Below are 27,667 nucleotides of genomic sequence, written 5' to 3'. Positions count from 1 at the left end.
TGTGCTTTTCTCTCACGAGCCTGTAGCCATTCATCTGTTATATTCACGTAAGTATTGAGTATATAGGGTGCTTGCTTTTCCATTCTTGAGATACTCTGCCAAAGAGAATGCTCTTTACTCCATCCAGGTAATTATAAAAGATGTAATATCTCCATAATTTTTATAGCTGCACAGTATTCCATGGTATATATATAAAAACAGCACAGTTTGGGCACTTGGCTTATTTCCACATCTTGGCAATTGTGAATTGAACTGCTATAAACTTTTATGTGCAAGTGTTTTTTTTTTTTTTTTTTTTTTGCAGTTTTGGCCAGGGCTGGGTTTAAACCCGCCACCTCCGGCACATGGGGCTGGCGCCCTACTCCCCTTTGAGCCACAGGCACTGCCCTGCAAGTGTCCTTTTTTTATTCTGGGTATATACCTAGTAATAGGATTGTAGGATCAAGTGGACAGTCTACTTTTAGCTCTTTGAGGATACTCCATACATCTTTCCAAAAAAGGTGGTACTAGTTTGCAATCCAACCAACAATGTATAAATGCTCCCTTCTCTCTATACCCACACTAACATCTACAGCTTTGGGACTTTGTGATATAGGCTATACTCACTGTGGTCAGGTGATACCTCAAGGCTGTTGTGATTTGCATTTCACTTATGACTAGGGATGATGAGCATTTTGTCATGTGTTTGCTGGGCATTCTTCTGTCTTCTTGGGAGAAGGTTCTATTCATGCCTCTTGTCCAGTCATTAATTGGGTTATTTTCTTTTTTCTTGTCGACTTGCTGAGTTCTTTGTAGATTCTGGTTGTTAGCCCTTTGTCAGATACATAACACGTGGATTTCTTCTCCCATTCTGAAGGTAGTCTATTTGCTTGGTTTATTACATCCTTAGCTGTGCAGAAGCTTTTAAGCTTCGGCAGGTCCCAAATTTATTTTTGTTGTTGCTACTGCCAATCAGGTGTTCTTCATAAAATCTTTCCCCAGTTCAGTATCATTAACGGTGTTTCCCACAATTTCCTCTAGAGTTTTTATAGTTTTGTGTCTCAGATTATCTTTTACCCAGTATAAGTTAATTATTGTAGGTAGTTTAAGGTATGGGTTCAGTTTCAGTCTTTTATATGTAGTTAATCAGTTCTCCCAGCACCATTTATTAAATAGAGCTTTTTTCCCCCAAGGTATGCTTTTGTTGGTTTAATAAAAATCACATGACAATCTGAGGCTGGTTTCATTTCTAGGTTTTCTATTATGTTCCCTGGATATCTGACTCTACTTTCATGCCAATACTATGCTGTTTTAATCACTATAAACTTATTCTATAACCAGAAGTCTGGTAATGTGATGCCTCCGGATTTGTTTTTATTTCTTAGAGTTGCATTGGCTAGTTGGATTTATTTTCTGTTTCCATATGAAACAAAGTCCTACTTTTTCCTAAGTTCTTCAAAGTATGATGTTGGTGCTCTAATAGGGATTGCTTTAAATATGTATATCACTTTGGGTGATATATACACCTCTTAGCAAAGTTGAATCTTGTCAGTCATAAGAATGGAATGTTCTTTCATGTCTTAACATCTGCTACTCCTTTTTTTCAGGTCTTCATAATTATCTCTGTAGAGATCCTTCACATACTTTGTTAGGTCTATGATATTGGCTGTGGGTTTGTCATAGATGGCTTCTATCAGTTTAAGAAGTGTCCCCTCTATGCCTATTTTCTTAAGTGTTCTCATCAGGAAAAGATGCTGAATTCTGTCCAGTGCTTTTTCTGCAGCTATTGAGAGGATCATATAGTTTTGGTTTTTGCTTCTGTTTATGTGGTAAATTACATTTACGAACAGATGTATGTTGAACCCACCTTGCGCCCCTGAGATAAAAGCCCTTGATTGTGGTGTTTTTTTTAATATGTTGCTTGAATATTTTTGCATCAACATTCATTAATGATATTTGGTCTGTGGTTCTCTTTTTTTGTTGAGTCCTTTCCTGATTTGGGTATCAGGGTAATGTTTGCTTCACAGAAGGAGCTGGGAAGACTTTCTTCCTTCAGTGTTTTGGAACTGGTTCTCCAACATAGGTAAAAGCTTTTCTTTGACGTTTCAGTAGAATTCTGGTATAAAACTGTCTGTTCAGGACTTTTTCTTTTTGAGATAGAGTCTCACTATGTCACCCTGGGTAGAGTGCTGTAGTATCACAGCTCACAGCAACCTCAAGCTCTTGGGCTCCAGCTATTCTCTTGCCTCAGCCTCTCAAGTAGCTGGGACTACAGGCACCCGCCACAACACCCAGCTATTTTTTGTTGCACTTGTCATTGATGTTTAGCAGGCCCGGGCTGGGTTTGAACCCCCCAGCCTCCGTGTATGTGGTCGTCACCATAATCACTGTGCTACGGGCACCAAGCTAAATGACTTTGTTGGAAGGTTTTTTTTATTGTTTTTGGAATTTTGGTGTTTGATACTGGCTTGTTCAAGAGTTCTACTTCTTCCTGGTTAAGTTTAGGGAGGTAGTACGATTCTAGGTATTGGTCTATTTCTTCCACATTTCTGGGCACAGAGTTATTTGTGGTAATCAGTGGTGATCTTTTGTATCACTATGTTATACACTCTTATTATTTCCCCTTTTCTGTTCCTGATTAAGGTTATTAGAGATCTTACTTTACTTTTCTTTCTCTAGTTAATCTGGCCAAGAGTTTTTTCTTTTTCTTTTCTTTTCTTTTTTTTTTGAGACAGTCTCACTATGTTGCCCTTGGTAGAGTGCCATGGCATCACAACTCACAGCAACCTCAAACTCTTGGGCTTAAGTGATTCTCTGGCCTCAGCCTCCCAAGTAGCTGGCACTGCAGGTGCCTGCCACAACACCTGGCTATTTTTTGGTTGTAATTGTCATTGTTGTTTGGCAGACCCAGGCTGGATTCGAACCCAATAGCTCTGGTATATGTGGCTGCTGCCCTTGCTGCTGAGCTACAGAAGCTGAGCCACTGGCCAAGGGTTTGTTGATTTTATTCTTCTTTTCAAAGAACCAACTTTTTTTTTGTTGTTGTTCTGAATAGGTCTTCTGTTTCTAATATAATTAAAACTTGATCTAATTTCGGTTATTTACTTTCTTCTACCAGGTATGGGATTGTATTGCTCTTCCTTTTCATTTCCATGAGATGATTCATTAGGTTTGTAATATAGGCTATTTCTTATTTTTTGATATGGGAATTTAATGTAATAAATTTCCCTCTTAGGACTACTTTTGCAGCATCCCACAAGTTTTGATGGCTCATGGCTTCACTGTTGTTTTGTTCAAGGCATCTAATAATTTATTTCTTTATCTCTTCTTTGACCCAGCTGTCGTTTAGCATGTGTGGAGATGAAGGTTTTTCGTTGGAGTTGAGTTCTACCTTTATACCTGTATGGTCTGAAAAGATATAAGGTATAACTTCTTGTTTAAATCCATTGTTTCTTTCTTTCTTTTTTTTTTTTTTAGCTTCTACTTGGAGGATCTGATCAGTTCTTTCCGTACGGTACTGAAGTCCCCAGCTATTGTGGTGTTGCAGGATAACATGTTGTTCAGACTGGTTAGGGTTCATTTTGTAAATGTGGGTGCACTCAAGTTGGGTGCATATATATTTAGAATTGCAATGTCCTCTTCTTGTATTGTTTCCTTGACTAGTGTATAGTGACCATCTTTGTCTTTCATTACTTTTGTTGCTTTTAATCCATTTGTATCTGAAAATAAAAATGCGACCTCTCCTTTCTTCTGATTTCCATTTGCCTGAAATACTGAAATTTCTCAATCCCTCACCCAGAGTCTTGTTACGTCCTTGAGGGGGAGGTTAGATGTGTTTCCTGAAGACAGCATATAGTTGGCTTATTCTTTTTAATCCAATCAGCCAACCTGTGCCTCTTAAGTAGGTAATCAGGCCATTCACATTTACTGAAAGAATAGATAAGTATGGTAGAGTTTGTTTTGTTTTGTTTTATGAAAGTCTATTGCCTAGTTTTATCACTTGGGTCACTGTGAAAGCTAGGCTTTATCCTTTAGCTTTTGGGTGTCTTTCCTTTGCTGGTGGCCCACTGTGGTGATCTGTGTACTGTACGGGTCTGAGTACTTCTTGCAGAGCTGGTCATACTGTGCCAAATTTCCTCAATGTTTGTTTTTCAGTAAAAGATTTGATTTCTCCATTGTATCTGAAACTTAGTTTAGCAGGATATAGGATTCTAGGCTGAAAGTTGTTTGCTTTGAGAAGACTGAAGACAGGTGACTACTCTCTCATGGCTTATAAAATTTCTACCCAAAAATCCACTGTTGCCTGGGCATGATGGCTCTTGCCTGTAATCCTAATACTCTGGGAGGCTGAGCTAAGGAGATTGCTTGATCCCAGGAATTAAGAGTCCAGGCTGAGAAAGAATGAGACCCCATGTCTACTAAAAACAGAAAAAAAATAAAACTCACTGGATACAGTGCTGCATGCCTGTAGTACCAACTAGTTGGGAAGCTGAGGCAAGAGGCTCTCTTGAGCCCAAGAGTTTAAGGCTATTGTCAGCTACGGTGATGCCATGGCATTCTACCTGGGGAAATAGAGTGAGATTCTGTCTCAAAAAAAAAAAAAAAATCCACTGTCACCTTAATGTTTTTACCATCGTAGGTAAGTTGCTGCTTATGCCTGGCTGCTTGCAGAATGTTCTCTTGCATTTTGACACTGGCCAGGTTAATTACAATGTGTCTAGGAGATGCTCTGTTTGAACTGAGATGAACTGGGGTTTGACACCCATCTAGAATGAGTGTGTCTGAAATCTTTGATGATGCTTAGGAAATTTTCAGTTATGATATCCTCCAGTAGGGTTTCCATGCCTCTGCATCTCTCTTCTTCAGGGATACCGATAATTTGTACATTTGTATGCTTGGTGTAATCCTATAATTATCTAAGAGATCACCCTGCTTTTACTCACTACTTTTTTGCCTTTTTAAACTACTGTGTTAGCTCAAGAGCTTTGTCTTCAGGCACTGAGATTCTTCTTTATGGCTTAATCTGTTTTTGAAACTTTCTACTATAAATTAAAACTCCCTGAATGACTACTTCAATTCTTTAAGCTCCATTATATCCTCTTGAATTTCATCATGTATTTCTTTCATTTCTTAGATCAATTTTTTTATTTCCTTTTGGTTGTTTTCTACTTTCCTTTTTGCCATCCATATTCTAAATTCCATTTCTGTCATATTTATGATTCCTTTATACATGAGAACATCTGTAGTAGCCACATCGTGGTCCCTTGTATGAGGTTGATGTGCTCTGATTTTTCATGTTGTTGGATTATTTTTGTTGGTTCCCCCTCATGTGCAGTGTTTTCTTGCTTATTTCCTTCCCCTACTTTCTTCTCTTACTTCCTCCTTCTCCTTAATCATTCTCATCTCTATGCTTTGATGTTGAAATGTCCTTTTGAGAGAGGGATGAAAGGGAGAGTAAAGAAAGTAAGAGATAAAGAAAGAGAAAGAAAAATAACAACAAAGACAGAAGATAGGAAAAAAGATACCAGTAATAGGCTTGGTGGGGTGGCCTATACAAGGAATCCCAACTCTATAGGGGGCCAGAGAGAGAGAATGACCCAAAGTTATGCGCTTGATACCTGCCTGAAAAATAGTGAGACCCTGCCTCTACCAAATATAGGGAAAAAATCAGCTGTGCACTGTTGCAAAGACCTGTTGTCCTATCCAATCTTTTGAAGTAGGAGAGTTACCCAACCCTAGGGTTTTGAGGCTGTCATGAGCCAAGCCAAAGCCATGGAACTCTAGCCTGGGCCCCAGAGTGAGACTATGTCCAAAAAAACAAAAAGCAAAAGAAAACAAATAAAACATGTTGGTTTTCTAAGGGCATAATGAGAGAAAGATGAGAAAAATAGAAAAATAACCAAAAAAGGCCGAAACAAAAAAAAAAAAGCAAGAGAAGAACAAAAAGCTAATATATATATATATGGGGGAGGGGCATGGATAACAGGTGACTGCAGGATTAGGAAATGAGAAAGAAAAGAAGATTTGTTTATTTGTTTTTTTTTTTTTTTTAAGGATACTGGCTGGTGCTCCTGAATTTAAAAATGAACTAAAAAAGAAAGAGAGAAACAAATAAAAAAACAACTACATCTGCTTCTGGATGTGGTGGGGGCAGGAAGTTACTAATTTGTTGCCATGGAGTCCTGGTCTTATTTTCCTGACTTTTTTTATTTTAATCTGAGTGTGGATGCTATACAAGTTGAATCCTCACAATGTGGGGGAGACAAAGTCCTGAAACTTATGCCAGACTTTCTGAGGGGTGTGCCTTGGCCATCCGAACAGTTCCCTGGTGGCCACAGTGGGATCTGTGTGCGAGGCAGGATCTGCCCAACTTGGCCATGTCTCTCTGGGAGTCAGCCTAGGTAGGGGTGGCTGTACAAGCATAGCAGGTGGAATCAAAGCTAGTATGAACAGGGACTATGGGAGACTACTCCAAACTGTGGCCCTGTGAGTTGCCAGCCAACTCAAGGTTTCAACACTTTCCTCTCCTTCCCTGTAGCTCTCCCACAGTGGTAGGATGCCCAGAAGGCACTACTCCTATGAAGGCCTAGGTTTAAGCCTCTGACTCCATCCTAAAGAAGTAGTATGCACTTTATCCCTCTGACAAAGGGCCAGCTTCTATGGAAAATAGAGTCCTATGGGACCTTACTTCCTGCCTTGTTTCATGCCACATCCCAGGCCTGGAAGTATAGACCCTCCCAGAGTTTAATTCAATCTCCAGTCTGACCCTACAGGGTACTGCGGGGACTTGGAAGAGAATCTCCAGCGTACTTAATCTGCTAGGGATTCCATATGTACACTCTGTCCCCTTGCACCCACTTTCTGTGCAGGGCTCCCACCCATTTTATCTTTCTCAGCTCCTGGTATCGCATGCCATCTCACTGTGCCATCATAGTGTTTTTGGCAAGATGATTCAGATGGAAGTGGATGGAGACTTCCCAGTTTCACTGAGAGTGGCTTATGACATGTCTCTAGTTTGCCATTTTGGAGCCTCCTAATCTCCAGTTTTTAATACTCAAAATCATTGTTTCATTTCTTATGATCATATCAAGATTTATACCAAAGCTCTCTGATTACTCTAGTAAATCCTAATTTCTCTTCTAAAACTACTAACTACCATGTTTCCACAAAAATAAGACCTACCCAAAAAATAAGCCCTAGCAGAATTTCTATGCATTTGTTAAATATAAGCCCTACCCCGAAAAATAAGACCTAGTGATGGGCGTGGCTATGCAGCATATCTGCATAACCACATGCATTTCGGTAGGGAGAGGAAGACATTCCCTGAAAATAAGCCATAGTGTGTCTTCTTGAGAAAAAATAAATATAAGACATTATCTTCTTTTCGGGGAAACATGGTAGTAGAGAAGGTGTTTCTAACATAAAAAAGTCTGGGAAGTAGTCCTTTCACTAAATTATGCATTATTTGTGTTCTTACTAGGAGCACAGGGCTAACTAAATTTAGTAACAGATAATTCTTCAAAAGAAGCATATAAAATAAAAATTTAAATGCAGGAGTAAAACTCTAAAATACTTAAAAAATCTTAAGATTATATATAAAACAAATAATTCTTTAGTTTGTCTTTTACAAACAGAAGTTTTCAAATATAGACATTGTTATTCCTTTATCACAAGCCCTTTATGATGGCTGCACTGGATAAATAGAGGTTTTCAATACCTTCTGAGAAGTATTATTAATGTTGACTAATTGTTGTTAAGTGAAAATGAGTAAAAAATAAAGCAAAACCAGGCATGGTGGCATATGCCCTTGGTCCTACATACTTGGGAAAGTGAGGAAGGAGGATTGCTTGAACCTAGGAGTCCAAGACCTGCTTGAGCAACATAGTGAGACCTTGTCTCTAAATAAATAAATAGTAAAACAAAAGATTTCAGGTAAAATCTATTATTTTTCAGAGTGATAACACTTCTATGTGGCAATTTAGATACTCTACCATCTAAACTAAGTTTCTAGACAGCTGAGTCTTTGTCTTGTTCATTATTATATGTCTAGGACTTAGCATGTAGTTTAGCACAAAGCAGGTATTCAATATATACTTTTTTTAAGTTAATAGATTATATTAGAGGACAGGCCTTACAATTTCATATTATAATAACAGTAGCTAATGTTTACTGAGCACTTTTTATGTACTAGGCACTACTTAAGAGCTTTAACATGTAAGAAGGTAGCTCATTTAAACTCCCTTTGGTATTAATATCATCCTCATTTTTCAGATGAATAAACTGAAGCACAAAAAGATTAAGTAACTTGCTTGAGGTCATTCCACTAGGAATTGTTGGAGACATCATTTAAATTTAGGTAATCTGGCTCCAGAGCTCAGGCTCTTAACTACAACTCCATACGCTCTTTTTTCTTGTATACCCCTCAAGCTCTATTCCATGATTCCATTTAGCTAACAAGGCTAAAGTAATACAAAAAAGAATCAAAAAGCAAAGACCAAATATAAAATACTGTAATGAGTTTTCCTTTATTCTAGATTGAAAAGAAAGAAACTACCTTAAAGTTTATATTGTTTGAGCAGAAGATAATTGACTGCTTCTCCTTTTTTAGTCAACATATTTTTGGTTCTGTTAAGCATTGTTAGCAATTATCCCTAAGAGTTCTTCATGACAGAGAATCCTTAAAACTGAAATAGCATGCCAAAAACTAATGCACAGATAAACAAATCTCACTATTTGACTTAATTTTTTAAAGTTCTATTTTATGTTATTTTGCTGTTTCTAAAGATAGTCATAAAGGACAGTAATATACAAAAATGGGACAGAAACATGAATGTGAAGTGTTTTGAGTTCCTTGAAAGAAAAGACATACATTGGGAATCAAGGAAAGAGAGGAAAAAAAGCCTTGAAAAGCTTTTCTTGCCAATTATTTCCTACTAATAAAGCAATATTTATTTATCTCTCTACAATTTGAAGGGTACTTTTATATGTAGTTTGTTCTTGACCATCATCTGTGAAAACGTTATTTTCACTGAGATACTACACACACACACACACACACACACTGATTAGGTCAAGCAAGAGGAAGAAAATAAAGAGGCAAGTTCAAAGAAAAAGGGGCAAATGAATTGTATAACAGTACTCTGATGACTTTTTCACTCACTTAGAAAAAGCGTGGTGCAATTAAATCTTTTCATTTCAGTGGCCCTACTGCTTAGCATACCTGTATAATGCATAGTAAAGATTAAATATATGGACAATTAGGCTGGATGAAGCAGCTCATGCCTATAATCCGAGCACTATGGGAAGCTGAGGAGGGGAGATCACTTGAGTTTAGGAGTTGGAGACGAGCCTGAGCAAGAGCAAGTCCTTGGCTCTACTAAAAAGGAGAAAAAAAATTAGCTGGGTGTGGTGGCATGTGCCTGTAGTCCCAGCTACTCAGAAGGCTAAAGCAGGATTGCTGCAGCCCAGGTTTGAGGTTATGGTAACCAGTAATGATGCCTTTGCACTCTACCTGGGGCAACAGAGTAAAACTGTGTCTCAAAAAAAGAAAAAAGAATATGGATAATTAAATGGATTGGGTATATAGAGAATTTATCATGAAGCTAAGGGATACTCTAGAATCTTTCTAATTGTATAAAAACATTAACTTTTAAACACACCCACAAACTACTTGTAAATGCTAATCTAATCTTGCCTACTTATTTATCAGGATAAAATTACATAATAGCCTTAACTGATGCTACTTTAAAGACCTAAAACATATGAGATGACAAATATCTTCTTTTTAGTCAATTCTGAATTTCTGTTTGTTTTATAAGCTTCAGGAAATCTCATCTATGTAACCATAGTAAATTCATAACATTTTGCATTAGAGAACATGCAATTAGATGAGTCAATCAAAATATACTAGAATATGGTTATCTTAAATATATATGCTTTCCATGTAATCATAATCATCAACAAAAATTTCCAGTTACTTGTTATTGGCTCTTACCCCTTCTTTTGGATCTGTGTGGAGTCCTCCTCCTGCATGACCATGCCAACATGCCCTCTTTTCTATCAGTGGCCAAGCCTGGAGAGCCTAGTTGAAGATGATATCAAGCAATTCATTAGCATTAAAAAATTAAAGATGTTTAAAAATCTAGCTTAGACAGTCTAAACTAATGAATGTCCTCAAAACAAATTCAGAGGTAAAACTTGGCTAAATACCATCAGAATTAGTTTATAGCTAAATTAATACAAGGAATATTGAAATATAATACTCATATAGAAGTTACTTTCTCTAGTTTTTAAATGTTTAAACATTAATTAAAGATTATTAATATTTAAACATTGTGTTACACTTCTACTTGATTTATACAGTGCTGATAATCTGTTATTCCATTACTCGAAAGCACCTATATTATATAGTTAATTTATATCTCACTTGCTTTCCTTGTATATACATTTTTTTTTTTGAGATAGAGTTTCACAATGTAGCCCTCAGTAGACTGCCGTGACATCATTGCTTACAGCAACCTCAAACTCTTGGGCTCAAGCAATTCTCTTGCCTTAGCCTCCCAAGCAGCTGGGACCACAGGCTCCCGCCACAATGCCAGGTTATTTTTGTTGTTGTTGTTGCAGGTGTCATTGTTGTTTAGCTGACCCAGGCCAGGTTCAAATCCGCCAACCTCAGTACATGTGGCCAGCGCAGTAACCCCTGTGCTATGGGCCCTGAGCCACATTTTTGTTTTATAATTAATACAGTTAGTTGACTTTACACAACTGAGTCTTCATATTAGATGACTCATATTACTTACCTAGAAACAAGGTATTTTTTGATACTTCATATTAAATATACTTAATACTTCTGCCTTATCCTATAGTCATTTGCATACATTTTTTAATACTTCATATTAAATATACTTAATACTTCTGCCTTATCCTGTAGTCATTTGCATACATATTTTATATTTCCTATTACAAAGTTTCTGAGATTAGGAAAAACGTTTTTTATCTTTGTCTCTCCCACAGCACATACCACAGTGCCTTACACATGGGCAAGGTAGATTTCAATGCTTATTGGGTTCACTTATAAAATAGAGCTATCTACAAATCACCCAACTAGCCTTACAAATATGCAAGTATTTTACTCACTATAAAATTTTTAAAACACTTTAAGATTACTAGGTAAGTTAGAGAAATATAAGGTCATTTGAAAAAATATAATATTTAACAAGACAGTAAAGATTAGGCTTAAAATTTGGGCTTCCTAATATTTAAAGTGTTTTCACAATTAAAAATACTTAATGAGGCTCGGCTCCTGCAGCATAGTGGTTATGGCACCAGCTACATACACTGAGGGTGGTGGATTTGAACCTGGCCTGGGGCCAGCTAAACAACAATGACAACTGCAACAAAAAATAGCCAGGAATTGTGGCGGGTGCCTGTAGTCCCAGCTACTTGGGAGGCTGAGGCAAGAGAATAGCTGGAGCCCAAGAGTTTGAAGTTGCTATGAGCTGTGACGCTATGGCACTCTATTGAGGTGCATACTGAGACTCTGTCTCAGAAAAAAAAAGAAACCTAATGAAGTACATGGCTTAAAAGACATTTTTTCTAATGCAACGTCTATGGAAAATTGTATGGAGATACCTGGAAGAACTTAAAGTGGACCTTCTACCATTTGATCTAGCAATCTTACTACTGGGTATATACATACGGGGGCGGGGGAGGAATTTAATCAATATTATTAAATGAGAGTAACAAAAAGATTTATGTTCCTTTTAAGTTTCTTATTTCCTCTGTGAGCAGGGCTAGATGAAAAACAATAAAGAGAATTCATCTGCTTGAAAAAAAAAAAAGACACTTGCACTCAAATGTTTATAGCAGCACAATTCACAATCACGAAGATGTGGAAACAATTCAAGTGCCCACCAATAACATGAATGGATTAATAAAAGGTGGTATATGCACACTATGTAGCACTACTCAGCCATAAAAATGGCAATCTAGTATCTTTTGTGACAACCTGGAAACCATTCTTCTAAATGAAATTTCACAAGAATGGAGAAATAAACATATGTACTAAATACCAAGTTGGAACTAACTGATTAATAATACTTAAGTGCACATATAGAAGTAAATCTCAGTGAAAATCAACCTGGGTGGAGGAGATGGGTAAATTCACACCTATTAAGCACAGTATTTCAATCAAGGGCAAACTCAAGCTGTACAAAAAACAAAGTATGTAAATAAACAAAAAAGATACTTTTTCAGTATCTATAATAATAATTTATGAACAAGGACACAGTTGTTCATAAACACAAATGTGTATCAACATAATACATAGCATAACAATACCAGCTCTGGGTCAAGCTATAAAAATAGTTTTACAAAAAGCAAAAGTGCCTTCTTATTCTCACTATTTGAGACATAAAAGCTAATTGCAATAATTGGGTTATTGATTTTTGGATCAACACTCTTAAAGCATTTTGTAAAAGGAAAACTTCAAAAGGTAATTTTTTTGTCTGACAATGTCTGTGACATTTTTTCCTCTAAAAGACTAAACAACAAGTTTTATCAAGGTAATGGGTCTTCAACAAAGCAAAAAATTAAAATATAATAAATTTAGTGGTGTTATGGACGAGAATATTAGGCAAACTTATTTAACCAAGGAGAATAAAATTCATTTCTGTAGCTCCTACATAAATTAGAATAATACCTTGTGCCTTAATGACAAATAATTATTAATCAGAGAAAAAAATAAAGGAAGCACCCAGGATTTATATCATCTTCTAATTTTTCTAGTCCTTTCTATCATAGAGATTTTTATGTCTCATTTTAAAGTGCTGGGAATTGTAAAAGATGTCTTTCATTTATATTGTCAATAAAAAAACAACCTTCATCAATATGTAAACTCAGCATCATTAACCTCCTGGGCTCTAACAGGCTTAATAAATTTCTCAGCCTCTGCTACCATGAGAAATGGTTTCAATTGTTTGTTTAAGCTTCCTTGTCATGGTGTTCTGTTATAGCAGCCCAAATTGACTAAGACAGATAAACTAGGTGGTGCTATGAGATAATACAAGATTGGCTACTTAGACTGGGTGGCCAGGGTAGACTTCTCTGTAGAAGTAAAATTTAAACCAAGACCTATGAGTAACAAAAGTGGGTCAAAAGCTCTGGGAACAGAATGATGAGGAGCTTTGAAAGAAGAGCTTTGGGTAGGTGCAGCAGCTCATGACTATAATCCTAGTACTCTGAGAGGCGAAGGTGGTAGATCACTTAAGCTCAGGAGTTTGAGATAACCCTGAGCAAGAGTAAGACCCTTGTCTCTACTAAAAATAGAAAAACTAGACGGGTATTCTAGCAGGCACTTGTACTCCCAGCTACTCTGGAGGCTGGGAGGCAGGAGGATCCTTGAGAACAGGAGTTTGAGATTGCTGTGAGCTAAGACGCTACAGCACTCTATCCTGGGTTGACAGAGTGAGACTCTGTCTCAAAATAAAGAAGAGAAAGAAGAGTTTTGTGTAGTTAAGAATGTCTAGATAAGAAATTTAAGTTGGTAAAGAACACAGTGTAGAGATTCATAAGAGAGATAGGCAGGGGAGGGGCAGATATGTATAATTAGTTTTCATAATAAAGCATCAAAAGAATATAATACAAAGAAAAAAATTCATATCTTATTCTTTGATTCCTTACACTCTTAACTCTTCTCAACCAGCTTACTGCTACTACTACTATTAATACTATTACTATAATTATAATGATGATTGTTGGGACTATTGTTCCACTTCTTGAGTGTGTACTCTGTGTCAGAAACCTTGCCAGCCCTCTGAAATACATTAACAGGCTTAGAACCCATTGGCATTCTATCTGCATCTTCAAAGATAAAGAAATTTCATTCACTTGAAAAACGTACAGCATTCCATATATCAGATATAAATTACCAGGATAAATTTCAGTATCAACATGCTGCCACTACATTTATAAAAGCTTTCTGAAACCATTACTCTAGTTGGCACTGATCTCGAGATTCAGATAGATTTCCCAGGGGTAGAAAAATATCAAGACTTCTCTCTGCATTTCTAATAGCAGAAACCTTCTTATTCATCTTGCCAATATTGAGAAAAAACATGAAAAGAGAAATTATTTGAAAAATGTAAAATATGTAGTATAACTTGAAAAAAACACTACAAGGGCCTGCACATTTTTCCTAACTATATATAAAAATGTTTACTTAATCTTACCTTTGCAGCATCTAATAATTGTCTTGAATTACATTTTCTTACTCTCTGCCATGTAGTATTTCTTAATGACTCTGGGATCTGCTGAAGAGAAGAAAAGGAAGGGAGGAGTTTCAGAATAGACAGTTAATATTCAAAGATTATTTCCTTTGTTCATAAACACATGTAAAATTAAAACCACAGCCAGTGTTAGAGATGATTATGTTTTTAATACATGCCTAAAAGGATTTAAAAAAATAAAATTTGTGGTCCAAGTATAAAGTAAATTATATTACTCATTTTACTCATTTAAAATTTCAAATTATTTTTCGTGATTGCAAAGTCTGGGGAGTAAGGTCCCAATTACCTGAAGACTTTGAATTTCATTGTCCTATGCACTTCTTTGGTCTCTGCTCCCAATTTCCCTCAATAAAATGCTTTCACCCCCCTACCAACACAGGTCAAATTGTATTTTCTTTTCACCACCTTTCGCTCCAAGTTTCAGTTTCTTGTCTTTTTCGTTTTCATTTTTTTTTGGTCTTTGTTTCTTAAAGCCCTCAAAGTCTTCAACCCCATTTCTTTCATTGGTTTCTATGCTCTTTTCTAATATTCCTATTTTGTTCCAACACCCTTAACTGCATTTTATTGTGCTCTTCTGTGTGCCTGCTCTCTCTTTTATCTTAATCTGAATGCTAAATTTAGATACTGGTCACAAGATCAGTTTTGACAAATATTTCTAAGTAAGTAGCTGATAGACTTCAAAGTTTCACTGTGGCAATATTTTTTCTCATAATGTTCCAAAAGTAGAACTGAAAGACGACAAAATAAGAACCTGTCCATAGTAATACCATGCAGAAATCCATAAAATGGACACAGATCTCTCTGAAATGTACCATCATTTAGTGAGGAAAAAATTGCTTCTTAAAGAGGACAAGTCTCTTCTAAAAGTTAAGAAATACTTAGGCTTTCCCCAAACTGTAAATGACTAGTAAATGTATATAGCTGGACTAAGGTCTTGACATAAAAATCAATGTTGTACACTACAAAATACTAAATAAACCAAAAACCAACCTCTACACATAAAAGTTACCAAATTATTGAGAAAATCAGCTCGTTTTTTTCTAGAATGTAACAAACAATAGTTGATTTCTGCTTATGAGTATTTATAAACGTATAAAACATTTATTGAACTACAAAAATTTCAAAACTATCAATGGCTGTTTGCACACTTTCTTGCCAAACCCAAACTCCTACACCATACTGTGTACCCTCCAATATTTTTGCAACAGTAACCAAGCCATGCATTGTCAATTATGCCTTTCTGGTACTTAACTCCACTGTTTTTCGTACTGCTTTTCTCCATATTCAGACCATATACATACAAGCTTTATTTCCCCATTTTCATGTTTTTTCAGAAGCTCCAAATTCAAGTAATTGCACATCAAAGCAAAATCTTGCCCACACTTCCACATGCAATATAATCTTAGACTTTCACAACTTGCTTAGTTACCTCAAGTAACTAATGACTGTTCACTTTGTTTTCTTTCTTCTCTCAACACCATGTCTAGTATATGGCCACTAGATAAAAGACTGATATTGGTGGTAACACTTATGAGTAAGAACATGTATTCTGAAGTGATACTGTGCAAAATAATTATAACTACCATCAAATCAAAGCCCTTGAAAGTATCCATAAATCTCTTTCAGAATTTCCAGCTACCACTTCATCCTTCTCTAATCAAACCATTTTTTTAAAGCATCAGTATTCTAGGTAAATAAATAACTTTTAAATGTTCATATTCAAACTTAATTTCTGTAAATAAAACAGCATTGTTAAAATTATCAAATATTTCAGGCAAGCAAACTTCAGAAAACAATATAATGAACACATATATACTCACTACCCAGTCTAAGACATAACAGATTAAAAGAGAGCCCTTGACATACTCTTCTACAATATTATCTATCACCTCCCTGTTGCCAGGAGATAACCAGCACTAATTATTTTTAAAACACTTTCCATTGCAAAGGTAAACATTTTAGACACATGATAAGTTAACACCTTGCCTTGAAACCCTCTATGTTTATAACACTGTTCCTGTGGAAAAATGCTATGAGTTCTAAACAACAAACTTAAAAATATTTCTGAAATACAATTCATTTATAAATTGGATACTGCCTGTACTTTTAGAACTCTGAAGGGTTATAACAAAGTATCTTCCACTTACAAACTGAGGTGGGCAACAGGAGAAAATAATTAATTCTGTGAAACTTGATTTGAAAATTAGAGGGTTGGATTAGATGCCCTCTAAGGTCTATCCCAACTCCAAAATTCTATGATTTTTAGGAAATAAAAAGGCTACTATTATTAACTTTATTTTTAAAAACTTGAGATAATTTATTTCTTCAATAAATCTACCATCTGAATTTATTTATAACACCATCCCTTCAAAGACAGACACAATAATAAACTATATATTATTAAAGGCAATAGATATCACTAACATGCAGTTATCAAATAAATCTAGTATACTGAAAATGATACTCTGCCAGTCCATTTAAAAAGGCAGTAAGTTAAAATGTTTACACTAGAAAGTTGTGTTTATTTAACATAAAAAACGAGAAACTTTGAAAGAACCTATTAAAGACTCCATGAACTCCAAGCATAATAATGTATGCTCTCCTTTAGATCAACATTATTCATCTAATAATCATTAAAAATATTAATCCTCAATAAGCAGTTGCATGGGCACGATGTTTTTACTATATGTAGAAATTTGATATTAATAAAATAAATATGGACACTAAAACCATCGATCTACCAGATAGAACTATCTCCATGTAAATGAGACCAAGGCTCAAGTAAGAGGCTGATAAAATTGGAAACCTATTCATGTTAAAATTGCCATTTTCCATTTAAGGTAAAATTTCAGCCTTTACTAAAAATAATCTATTAATAAATTTATTTAGTAGTTACTAATGATTGCATTCTTTTTTATAATAGTTAGCATTCATAACTCAAGTTACGCTCAGTGTTTATGACACTTGAAGAATTACCTAATAATAAAAAGAGATTAGGCTCCGTGCCTGTAGCTCATCAGCTAGGGCACTGGCCACATATACCGGAGCCGATGGGTCCAAACCCAGTCCAGGCCTGCCAAACAACAATGACAACTACAACCAAAAACTAGCCAGGTGTTGTGGTGGGCGTCTGTAGTCCCAGCTACTTAGGAGGCTGAGACAAGAGACATTTAAGCCCAAGAGTTGGAGGCTGCTGTGAGCTGTGATGTCACAGTACTCTACCAGGCAACATAGTGAAACTCTGTCTCAAAAAATAAAAATAAATAAATAAAAAGAGATTAAAAAACAATTTACAAATTATTGACCCATCAGAAATTTTGGAGTCAATTATATATTCTGTATTCCAGAAGCTTCATAAACAAAACTAAATTTATGACTATCCATCCATGATGCAGTATAAGTCATTTGTGAATACTGACCACTAATCATCTGTAATCAAAACCTGAAGTATTTAAAATTAAGCTCTCAATATATTCTTAAGGAGAAACTCTTGTGATTTTAAATTACAAAAGGCCTGTCATAAAACTTGGTTTTCTTCCCACCTGCCTAGAAACTAGGGGTATAGAGAGAGGAGAAACAAGAAAGGAAATGGGGGCTGTTTTCCTAGATTTTGTAGTTAAGAGTTCTCAGCTGAAATTTGAGGGATACAAGATTTTCTTTATTAAGAAACTCAATAAATGCTTGAATGAATGGATAAATGGCAGCATAGCATAAGGATTTTAAACAGCCCAATTCACCCCAGTCTTCATTTATTAGACTGCAAAATTATCAGGTTGAATTCTGTCATAAAATTTTATGACTCTAGTAGAGCAAAGGTTGGCAAATTTTCTTTTTTCTGTTAAGGATCAGATGGTTAATACTTTTATATCTTTTAGAAGAACACTTATTAACAAAGGTAAAGTTAACTTTAAGCAGTATAATATACAAGAATAGCAATTCCCCACACTCCTCTCTATCCCAAGTATCTTGCATTATTTCTGCTAATAGTACTTATCACTATATATATATAAATATATATAATATATGTACATATATTTTTTCTGAAGTACTTATCACTATATATATGCACATACACACACACATTTTTTTTTTTTTTTTTTTTGGACACAGAGTCTTGCTCTGTTCCAGGTTAGAATGCCATGATGTCAGTCTGGCTCACAGCAACCTCAAACTCCTAAGTTCAGGCAATCCTGCCTCAGCCTCCCGAGTAGCTGGAACTACCGGTACTGCCCTGATGCCTGGTTAATTTTTTTTTTCTATTTTTAGTAGAGACAGAGTCTTCCTCTTGTCCAGACTGGTCTCAGACTTCTGAGCTCAAATAATCCTCCTGCCTCAGCCTCCCAGAGTGCTAGTATTATAGGCATGAACCACAAAATATATTTACAGTCATGCGCTGCATAAACAATGTTTCTTTCAACGATGGACTATACACAGATAAGATGATATTTCTTTTCTTTTTTTTTTTTGAGACAGAGTCTCAAGCTGTCACCCTGGGTAGAGTACTGTGGTATCACAGCTCACAGCAACCTCAAACTCTTGGGATTAAGCCATTCTCTTGCCTCAGCCTCCCAAATAGCTGGGACTACAGGTGCCTGCCACAACATCCGGCTATTTCTTCTTGTTGTTAATGTTTGTCATTTTTGTTTTAGCTAGCCAGGGTCAGGTTTGAACTCCTCTGTGCATGTGGCTGGTGCCCTGCCAACTGAGCTACAGGTACCACTGGTAACATGGTATTTCAGTAAGATTATTTTGACTGCACCTTTTCTATGTTTAGAAATGTTTAGATACACACAGTTACCACTATTACAACTGCCTACAATATTCAGTACAGTAACATGCTGTACCGGTTTCTAACTTAGGAACAATAGGCTATATATACTATATAGCCTATCTATGTAGGCTATACCATGTGGGTTTGTCAAAGCACACTCTATGATGTCCTACAATGAAAAATCCACCTGACTACACATTTCTCAGAACCTATCTCCATTGTTAAGTGCCAAATGACTTTACTTGTTTTTATTGTATAAATTAAGGTGGAAAACAAGTTTTGGTAAATATACACATAGTGAAATGATTACTTCAGGCAAATAAATGAACATATCCACTTACACAGTTATCTTTTTTTGTGTATGATGATAGTATCTGAAATCTCCTTAGTAAATTTCCAGCACACAATACAGTTTTATTAACTACAGTCATCACACTGTACATTAGATTTCTAGATATATTCATCCTACATAACTGAAACTTTGTACCTTTGGACCAACATTTCCCCATTTGCCTCTCATTTCCACCCAAGGTAACTACTGTTCTACTCTGCTTCTATGTATTCTACTTTTTTAGATTCCACATGAGTGATATTTTGCTGTACTGGTCTATGTCTGACTTACTTCACTTAGCATAATGTCCTTCAGGTTCATTTGCGGTCTCATAAATGGCAGGATTTCTTTCTACTTTGAGGCTGAACAATATTCTACTGTTTATATACATATTTCTTTACACCATTTCTTTATCCATTCACCCATCTACAGATATTTCAGTTATTTACTATCTTGGCTACTGTGAATAATGCTGCAATGAACATGGGAGTGTAGGTATTGTTTTGACATGCTGATTTCATTTCCTTTGGGTATATAACCAGTAGAAGGATTACTGGATCATATGGTAGTTTTATTTTTATTTTTTTGAGGAACCTCCATACTGTTTACCATAATGGCTAAACCAATCTAAATTACCACCAATGGAATACAAGGGTTCCCTTTTTACCACAACCTTACTAATACTTGTTACCTCTTATCTTTCTGATAACAGCCATCCCAAAAGGTATGAGGTGATACTCCATTGTGGTTTTGATTTGCATTTCCAACTAGTGTTATTAAGTACCTTTTCATATACTTGTTAGTCATTTCTGTGTCTTCTTTGGAAAAATGTCTATTCCAGTCTTTGCCTATATTAAAATCAGGTTATTTGAGTTTTTTGCTATTGAGCTATGTTGCTTTTGTTTTAGATATTAACCCTATATCAGGTATAATATATGGCTTGCAAATATTTTCTCCCAATCCATAGGTTGCCTTATTTTGTTGATTATTTCCTCTGCTGTGAAGAAGCTTTTTAGTTTTATATAGTCCCACTTAATTATTTTTGCTTCCATTGTCTGAGCTTTTGGTGTCATAGCCAAAAACATCATTGCCAAGGCTAAAGTCAAAGAGCCTTTACTCTATGTTTTCTTCTCCTTTTATGGCTTCAGGTCTTTTTTTTTTTTTTTTTTTTTTTTTGTGACAGACCCTCAAGCTGTCACCCTGAGTAGAGTTGGCATCACAGCTCATAGCAAACTCCAACTCCTGGACTTAAGCGATTCTCTTGCCTCAGCCTCTCAAGTAGTTGGGACTACAGGTGCCCGCCACAAAGCCTGGCTATTTTATGGTTGTTTTTTGTTTGGCAGGCCCGGGCTGGATTTGAATCCGCCAGCTCTGGCGTATGTGGTTGGCTCCTAAGCCACTTGAGCTACAGGCACCGAGCCCATGTGACTTCAGGTCTTATGTTTAAGTCTTTTATCCATTTCATGTTGATTCATTTCAAGTTGCTTTTTATATATGGTACAAGGGTCCAGTTTCATTCTTTTGCATGTAGATATTCAGTTTTCCCAACATGATTTACTGAAGAGACTATCAGTTACACATTCTTTTCTTTTTTGTTTTTTTATTTTACTCCAACATTGTAAGTATTTTTCTTATAGGTGTTTTTCTTTTGTTGTTGTTATTGTTGTTTAGGTTAGGGATTCATTGAGGGTACAAGATACCAGGTTACACAGATTGCATCTGTTAGGTAAAGTCCCTCTTATAATTGTGTTTTGACCCCAAAAGGTGTGTCACACACTGAGATCCCACCCTCTTCCCTCTTTCTGCTTCCTTTACACATTTTGTATTTTTGGTGCCCACGTGGAAAATTAGTGGACTGTGTATGTGTGGGTTTGTTTCTGGGCTCTATATTCTGTTCCATTGGCCTATGTTGTCTGTTTGTTTTTTTTTTTTTATTGAATGGTAACTATGTACATTAATGCACTTCTGGGGTACAGTGTGGGGTTTTCACATGCAATCTGAAATACTTCCATCAAACTGGTCAACACAGCCTTCATGTCATTTTCTCAGTTATTGCTTTAAAACGTTCACATTCTACTCTTATGTTGTCTGTTTTTAATGCCAGCACCAAACTGTTTAGATTACTATAGCTTTGTAATATACAGTAGAACTTCCATAGTTGACCACCTACTTACACTGACCACCTCCTTAAGTTGACCTGATTTTCACAGATTGGCCACGCATCATATGTACATATCAGTACAGTAGGCCAAGTTCCTTATGTTGACCAATGCCATATGTTGACTGGTTTCTTATAGTCCCTTGGGTTGTCAACTTAGAGAGGTTCCACTGTAACTTGAAATTAGAAGTATGATGCCTCCAATTTTACTCCTCACTGTCAAGATTGCTTTGAGTATTTGGGGTCTTTTGTGGTTCCACATGATTTTATTGTCATTTTTCATATTGTTATGAAAAATGTCACTGGAATTTTGATAGGGATTGTACTGGATCTGTATATTGCTTTGCGAAGTATGGAAATTTTGATAATATTAATTCTTCCAACTCATGAAAATGGGATACCTTTCCATTTATTTGTATCTTCTTCAATTTCTTTCACAAGCATTTTAGTATACAGATCTTTTGCTTCCTCAGTTAAATTTATTCCTAAGTATTTTATAATTTAATGGTATGGTAAAGGAGATTGTTTCATCTAATTTGTTTTTCCAGAGAGTAAATACTTTTTAGTTTTCAAGCATATAGTTTTTGTCACAACTACTCAATTCTTGTCATTGTAGTATGAAAGGAGCCATATATTAAATGTAAATAATGAATCTGGCTATGTTCCAATAAAGCTTTATTTATGGACAATGAAATGTTAATTTCATATAATTATCATCTATCACAAAGTATTACTCTTCTTGCGATTGTTTTCTCAGCAATTAAAAAGGGTTTTTAAAAATTCTTTTTTTTTTTTTTTGAGACAGAGTCTTACTTTGTCACTCTTGATGGAGTGTTGTGGCATCACAGCTCACAGCAACCTCAAACTCTTGGGCTCAAGCGATTCTTTTGCCTCAGCCTCCCGAGTAGCTGGGACTACAGGCACCCAACACAATGCCTGGCTATTTTTAGAGACCAGGTCTCACTCTGGCTCAGGCAATACACCTACCTTGGCCTCCCAGAATGCTAGGATTACATGCATGAGACACTGCCCCTGGCCTCGGGTTTTTAAAAATTCTTAGCACAGGAGCCTTGTAAAAACAAGTGATGTACTGGATTTGGCCCAAGGGTCACAAACTGCTGATCCCTGCCTGTAGATAATTTTTACAATCCCTTTAATTTCCAAATATTTTGAGAATTACACAGCAAAAGAAAGTACTCCATCAAAAAATCTCCACCAGTACCATCACAAAAAGAATGCACAAAATTCCCTTCTTCCTCAGTTTTTTTTTTTATTTACCAAATTTCTACTTCTCTAGCAGATAGCATAAAACCTCTTCATAGAGCTTTTTATGTCCTTTCATGCAACTTCTGTGAAATAAGTTCCTTGTTCCCATTCACATAAGAAGCTCATTTCTCCTAACATTGTTGTCATAATGAAACTTAGGCACTGCTTCAAAAGTTTTAATTAAGTACTATGAGTTTCCATGCAGCCTACTACTAGAGTAACAAACACAAAGCACTTGCCAAATTCAGGGCAACAAAAACCAATGACAGAATATTGTAAGTTGGCTTGGCGCCTGTAGGTCAGTGGCCACATACACCAGAGCTGGCAGGTTCAAATCCAACCCAGGCCTGCCAAGCAACAATGACAACTACAACAACAACAAAAAAATTGGGCATGAGGTTGCTGTGGCTGTGACACCACAGCACTCTACCCAGCGGGGACACAGTGAGATTCTGTCTCAAAAAAAAAAAAAAAGAATATTAAAAGTTAAGAAAAAACTTTAGAACCAATTCCCTTTAAATCATGAATTAGGGCACAAATGCATAAAGAGAACTTTCTTTAACATATTAAAAGTGCATTTACCAGGGATACATTTTAGACATATTTAATAGCGAATCATTTCATTGGACTGGTTTATTAGAACCCAAGAACTTTAGGAAATTGGTATGATCCCTCAGTACCTCTGAGAGTCCTAGTCCTACTGCGTTTGTACATAGAATGGAGACACTATCACACATTTCACACTGTAGCTGGGATGCTTAGATAATGTAAAAGAAGTTGAGAAAATGAAATTGGATCTATTTTCTGCTACTTTATAGTTTGAACTTTTGGAAATTTAATAGTCTTGCTCTTTATGTTCACTAATGTGGACATGGAAGAGAACTGTTAAACACATTTCTTAATTCTCAGTTCCATACCTGGACAATTTGAATCAGTACTAGACTTGCCACTTTGTTTCATTATATTTTTCTAAAATGCTCATTTATGTTTGTTGCTTTTTATGTATACATCAAATTGCCACCAATACCTAATTTACCTGAAAAATTATCCTAACCTCATACAAAATAGCATTTTCATTTACCTGTTATATTCTGCAAGGCTCACTATGAAGGTCATATCTTAAACACCTTGAGTTTTCTTTTTTTGTTTTTTGTTTGAGACAAGAGTCTCAAGCTGTCGCTCTGGGTAGATTGCCTTGGCATCACAGCTCATAGCAACCTCCAACTCTTGGGCTTAAGTGATTTTCTTGCCTCAGCCTCACAAGTAGCTGGGACTACAGGTGCCTGCCACAACGTCCGGCTATTTTTTGGTTATAGTTGTCATTGTTCTTTGGTGGGCCCAGGCTGGATTCAAACCTACCATCTCCAGTGTATGTGGCTGGCACCCTAGCCGCTTGAGCTACAGGCGCCGATCCACCTTAGGTTTTCTTGATAAGCATTCCAGCAAAGTCTTATAACAGGGGATACTTTGGTAGCATCTATTAGACATAATCTGCTAATAACATAGGTGTAGACAAAGAGAACATTGATATAAAATACAAACACAACTCTGGGACTTACAAATGATACCTAATGAGTTCCTACTTAATACTAGATGGAAAAGGTTATTTTAAAAAAGACATTTGGTTTTGTAAATTCCAAATTCCTTTCAGCTTATGCATATCTAATGTCTTTCTAGCAGGCTGAAAGTGAATTTCTAATATAGAGGTAGGTAAATACAGGCATTTGGGGCAATTTCTGATAGCAATCTGCCATTCCCCTCAACATAGATGTTTTCCCTTATCTCCTTGCTATTCCTTTTTTTGTTTGTTTCACTTTTTTATGTGTTCACTGATTTTTTTTTTGCCTATTTTATAATTGTTAGTGTAGTACTGCTAATGGTACTCAAGCCTAAAAGGTTTCCAATCTCTATTCCATTAATCTCCTCATGGTCCGAACAGTCATGATATATATACTAATAGAATGCAATTGTGTATTTTGGATAACACTTTTATTGCCCAAAACAATTGGATTAGTTCTTCAAATGGAAAAAAAGGGACTCTTCCAAAGGATATTGTAAAACCACCCCCCAAAAAATATACACTTTTCAAAAGTCCTAATTTTCCTCCCTTTCATTTTTCTTTAGGTTTGAGCCCTGACAACCTATGAGTTTTGCCCCAAAATATCTACTCTTCTTTCCAACTACACTTCCAAAATTCCATAAGTTGGCCACAATTTATAGAACAGCTAGAACACCTATTTTCACATAATGCCAAAAGAAAAACTGAAAGCTCTCATAGAAGCATTTTAAGAGTCATCTTTTTGAAAAAAATAAGCTGCACTGAGAGCCTTCAAGTCACTGTAGAATGTTTCAAGAGTTAATAAACTCTGCTCTAAATTATCATACTAAACTTTTCAAACTGTACTAAACTGATGCAACACAAAGTGAGTTTTACCTTACACACTGTACAAAACAAAAATTTTAAATACATGCTTTAGAAGTTTATAATCTCAAACTGACAGATGTAGGCATAAAGTTTATAGCAAGACAAAAGGGACAGACTAGGTTACGGTCCATTATTTCACTTCCAAGAAAAACAGTTGACAAAGTCCATGAAGATTCATGCAAGTTTCAACTTGCTCAGTTATCAGCGTTGCTGAAAGGGCTTCATCTGTATGGATTTTATGTTTCTTGAATTTTGTGTATCTCAAAACTTTCATAATGTCCCACATATCTACCATACCAAATTACATAACGTCTCATAGAGGAAATGCCTGTATAAACATTCATTTAATTCCTTTCTACCTGGAAGGTCTCTACTGTCATTTTTATAGATAACTAGGATAAATGGCTAAGACAGGACTGGGAATGAGGTGGGAAAAACATTTCTGGCCTTGTTCTGATACCTTCTTTAATATAAAGGCAGGATGTGGAAAAGATAAGAAAAGGCATCTACAGTCAAAAATAAAATTAGAAGAGAACAGAAACTAAGACCAAAGTGCTTCTCTCATCCTATTCTCTTTTTCTGGCACCAAATCTCCATATTCTTTATTATTATTATTATTATTATTATTATTAAATGATAGCTGTATACATTAATGCAAACATGGGGTACAGTGTAGTGTTTTCATATACAATTTGAAATATTTTCATCAAACTGGTTAACACAGACTTTGTGTCATTTAGTTATTGTGTTAAAACATTTATACTCTAATTCTAGAAAAGTTCACTTGTACCCTTGTTAGACCATATAGGTGATCTTTCCAGTCACCCTCCCACCACCCATCTGCCCTTCTCCCCTCCCCTCCCCCACCCCCTCCCTTTATTTTTAGGCTAGAATTATGTTGTAGCTTTCATTTGAGATCTATAAATTAGTTTCATAATAGGGCTGTGTACATTGGACATTTTTTCTTCCCCATATTCTTAACTTTACCCATGAGCTACCAGAATTGGGGAATCAAGTAGAAGTTATATAACCAGGAGGATATAATCTCATAAGGTTTAAAAAAATCACTTAAACCCTTGTCTCTTCAGGATGCAGAGTGCAGCACTATAGAGACAAGCTAAAGCAGGCGTCCTCAAACTGCGGCCGCCTAGGACATTTATCTGGCTTGCCGGGTGTTTTTGTCACCGCTGCCTGTCCTGCTTAGCAGCCGACTCTTCCCGGGGCCCGGAGTCTGGCCCTCCAACGGTCTGAGGGACAGGGAACTGGCTCCCTGTTTAAAAAGTTTGAGGACGCCTGAGCTAAAGTCATCTCTTGCCAGCATTTTGGCATCTTTTAATTCTAAACCAAGCCTCACAGCCAGAAAGCAGCTCAAGTTCAGACAGCTGCTTTCTTGAGAAGGTTAAAGGATACAGCAAAGGAGAAACAAAAATTAGGTTATTAAACTATATATTTACTATATTATAGCATCACAAAAATGAAAGTTGGATTCATTGTAGAAAATTTAGAAAATATAGAGAAAAATACAGAAGAGACAGATAATGTTTTCATATTTGGTTGTACTTTCTTTTAGTCTTTTTTCTTGCATTTCCCCCCCCCCCAAAAAAATAACCATTTGGCCTATTGAATTTTGTATACTGTTTTTTACAATGAATATTACTTCATATGCATTTTCCTTGTCATTAAATATCTTTAGAAAATATCAGTTCTGGCATCAGTGAACTGATGGTAGAACCATAATTATCTAACCACTCCTAGCGTTTGCTATATATAAAAGTTGAAAACAACTTTTACCATTAAAAATAATATAGTGGCCTTTTGTTAATGACAAGGGGCATGTTCATTGCCTGTGGCGAATGTATCTTGCTCTGTAAACCTATATCTTGCTCTTGCTCTATAAACCTATCTTTCTCTTCCTCAATAAACTTCATTTCATGCAAAAAAAATAACAAAGGATATCCTTATATTAATTTATAAAACTTTATGCACTTTCCTGATTGTTTCCTTATGAAAATCCTTAGAAGTAGAATTGGTAGATCAAAGGGAATAAATTTTTCTTTAAGATTTTGGATCTATCCTGACATATCACCCTCTAGAAATGCTGTGCCTATTTCCATTTCCAATAGCAGCAAATTAAGAGTCAATTCCCTATAGCAACACTGGGATGAGGATTTGTATAATGTTTTCACTATTGACAATTTTTCAACTTACATTTTTATTTTTAAAATGAAGGTGAGCATTTTTTCATATATTTATTGACTATTCACTATTTCTTTTTCTATGAATGGACTATTCACCTCTTTATCGATCTTGCAATTGGGTTATTGGTCATTTAAAGAAAATTCCTTTGTACAAAAAGTCACAATTAGGCCTCTATCCACCTCTCCAGCCTTACCTTACACTGTGCTCCTATACTCCCAATCATCACAAAACTTTTGTACATGTGTTTCCCTCT

At 35.9% G+C, this 27,667-nt stretch overlaps 1 protein-coding gene across 3 annotated transcripts in view; it reads right to left on the bottom strand.

The window, feature by feature from the left end:
• ABCB7 (ATP binding cassette subfamily B member 7) overlaps nucleotides 1-27,667 on the bottom strand; it is a 124,196-nt gene that overhangs the window by 70,561 nt on the left and 25,968 nt on the right. For 2 of the 3 annotated variants that reach the window (XM_003802223.2, XM_023508291.1), the window contains exons 2-3: nucleotides 14,208-14,288; nucleotides 9,974-10,060 (exon numbers count right to left, since the gene is read on the bottom strand). In XM_003802223.2, coding sequence (XP_003802271.1) covers nucleotides 9,974-10,060; nucleotides 14,208-14,288 — 168 coding nt within the window. The remainder of the gene's footprint in view (nucleotides 1-9,973; nucleotides 10,061-14,207; nucleotides 14,289-27,667) is intronic. The other variant, XM_023508290.1, reaches the window with a different exon arrangement.

This window comes from Otolemur garnettii, unplaced genomic scaffold (genome assembly GCF_000181295.1).
Source record: "Otolemur garnettii isolate 467f Iridium unplaced genomic scaffold, OtoGar3 scaffold00239, whole genome shotgun sequence".
Lineage (NCBI taxonomy): Eukaryota > Metazoa > Chordata > Mammalia > Primates > Galagidae > Otolemur > Otolemur garnettii.
The sequence above is the reverse complement of the archived record's forward strand: the minus strand, read 5'-3'. Positions and strand labels throughout refer to the sequence as shown.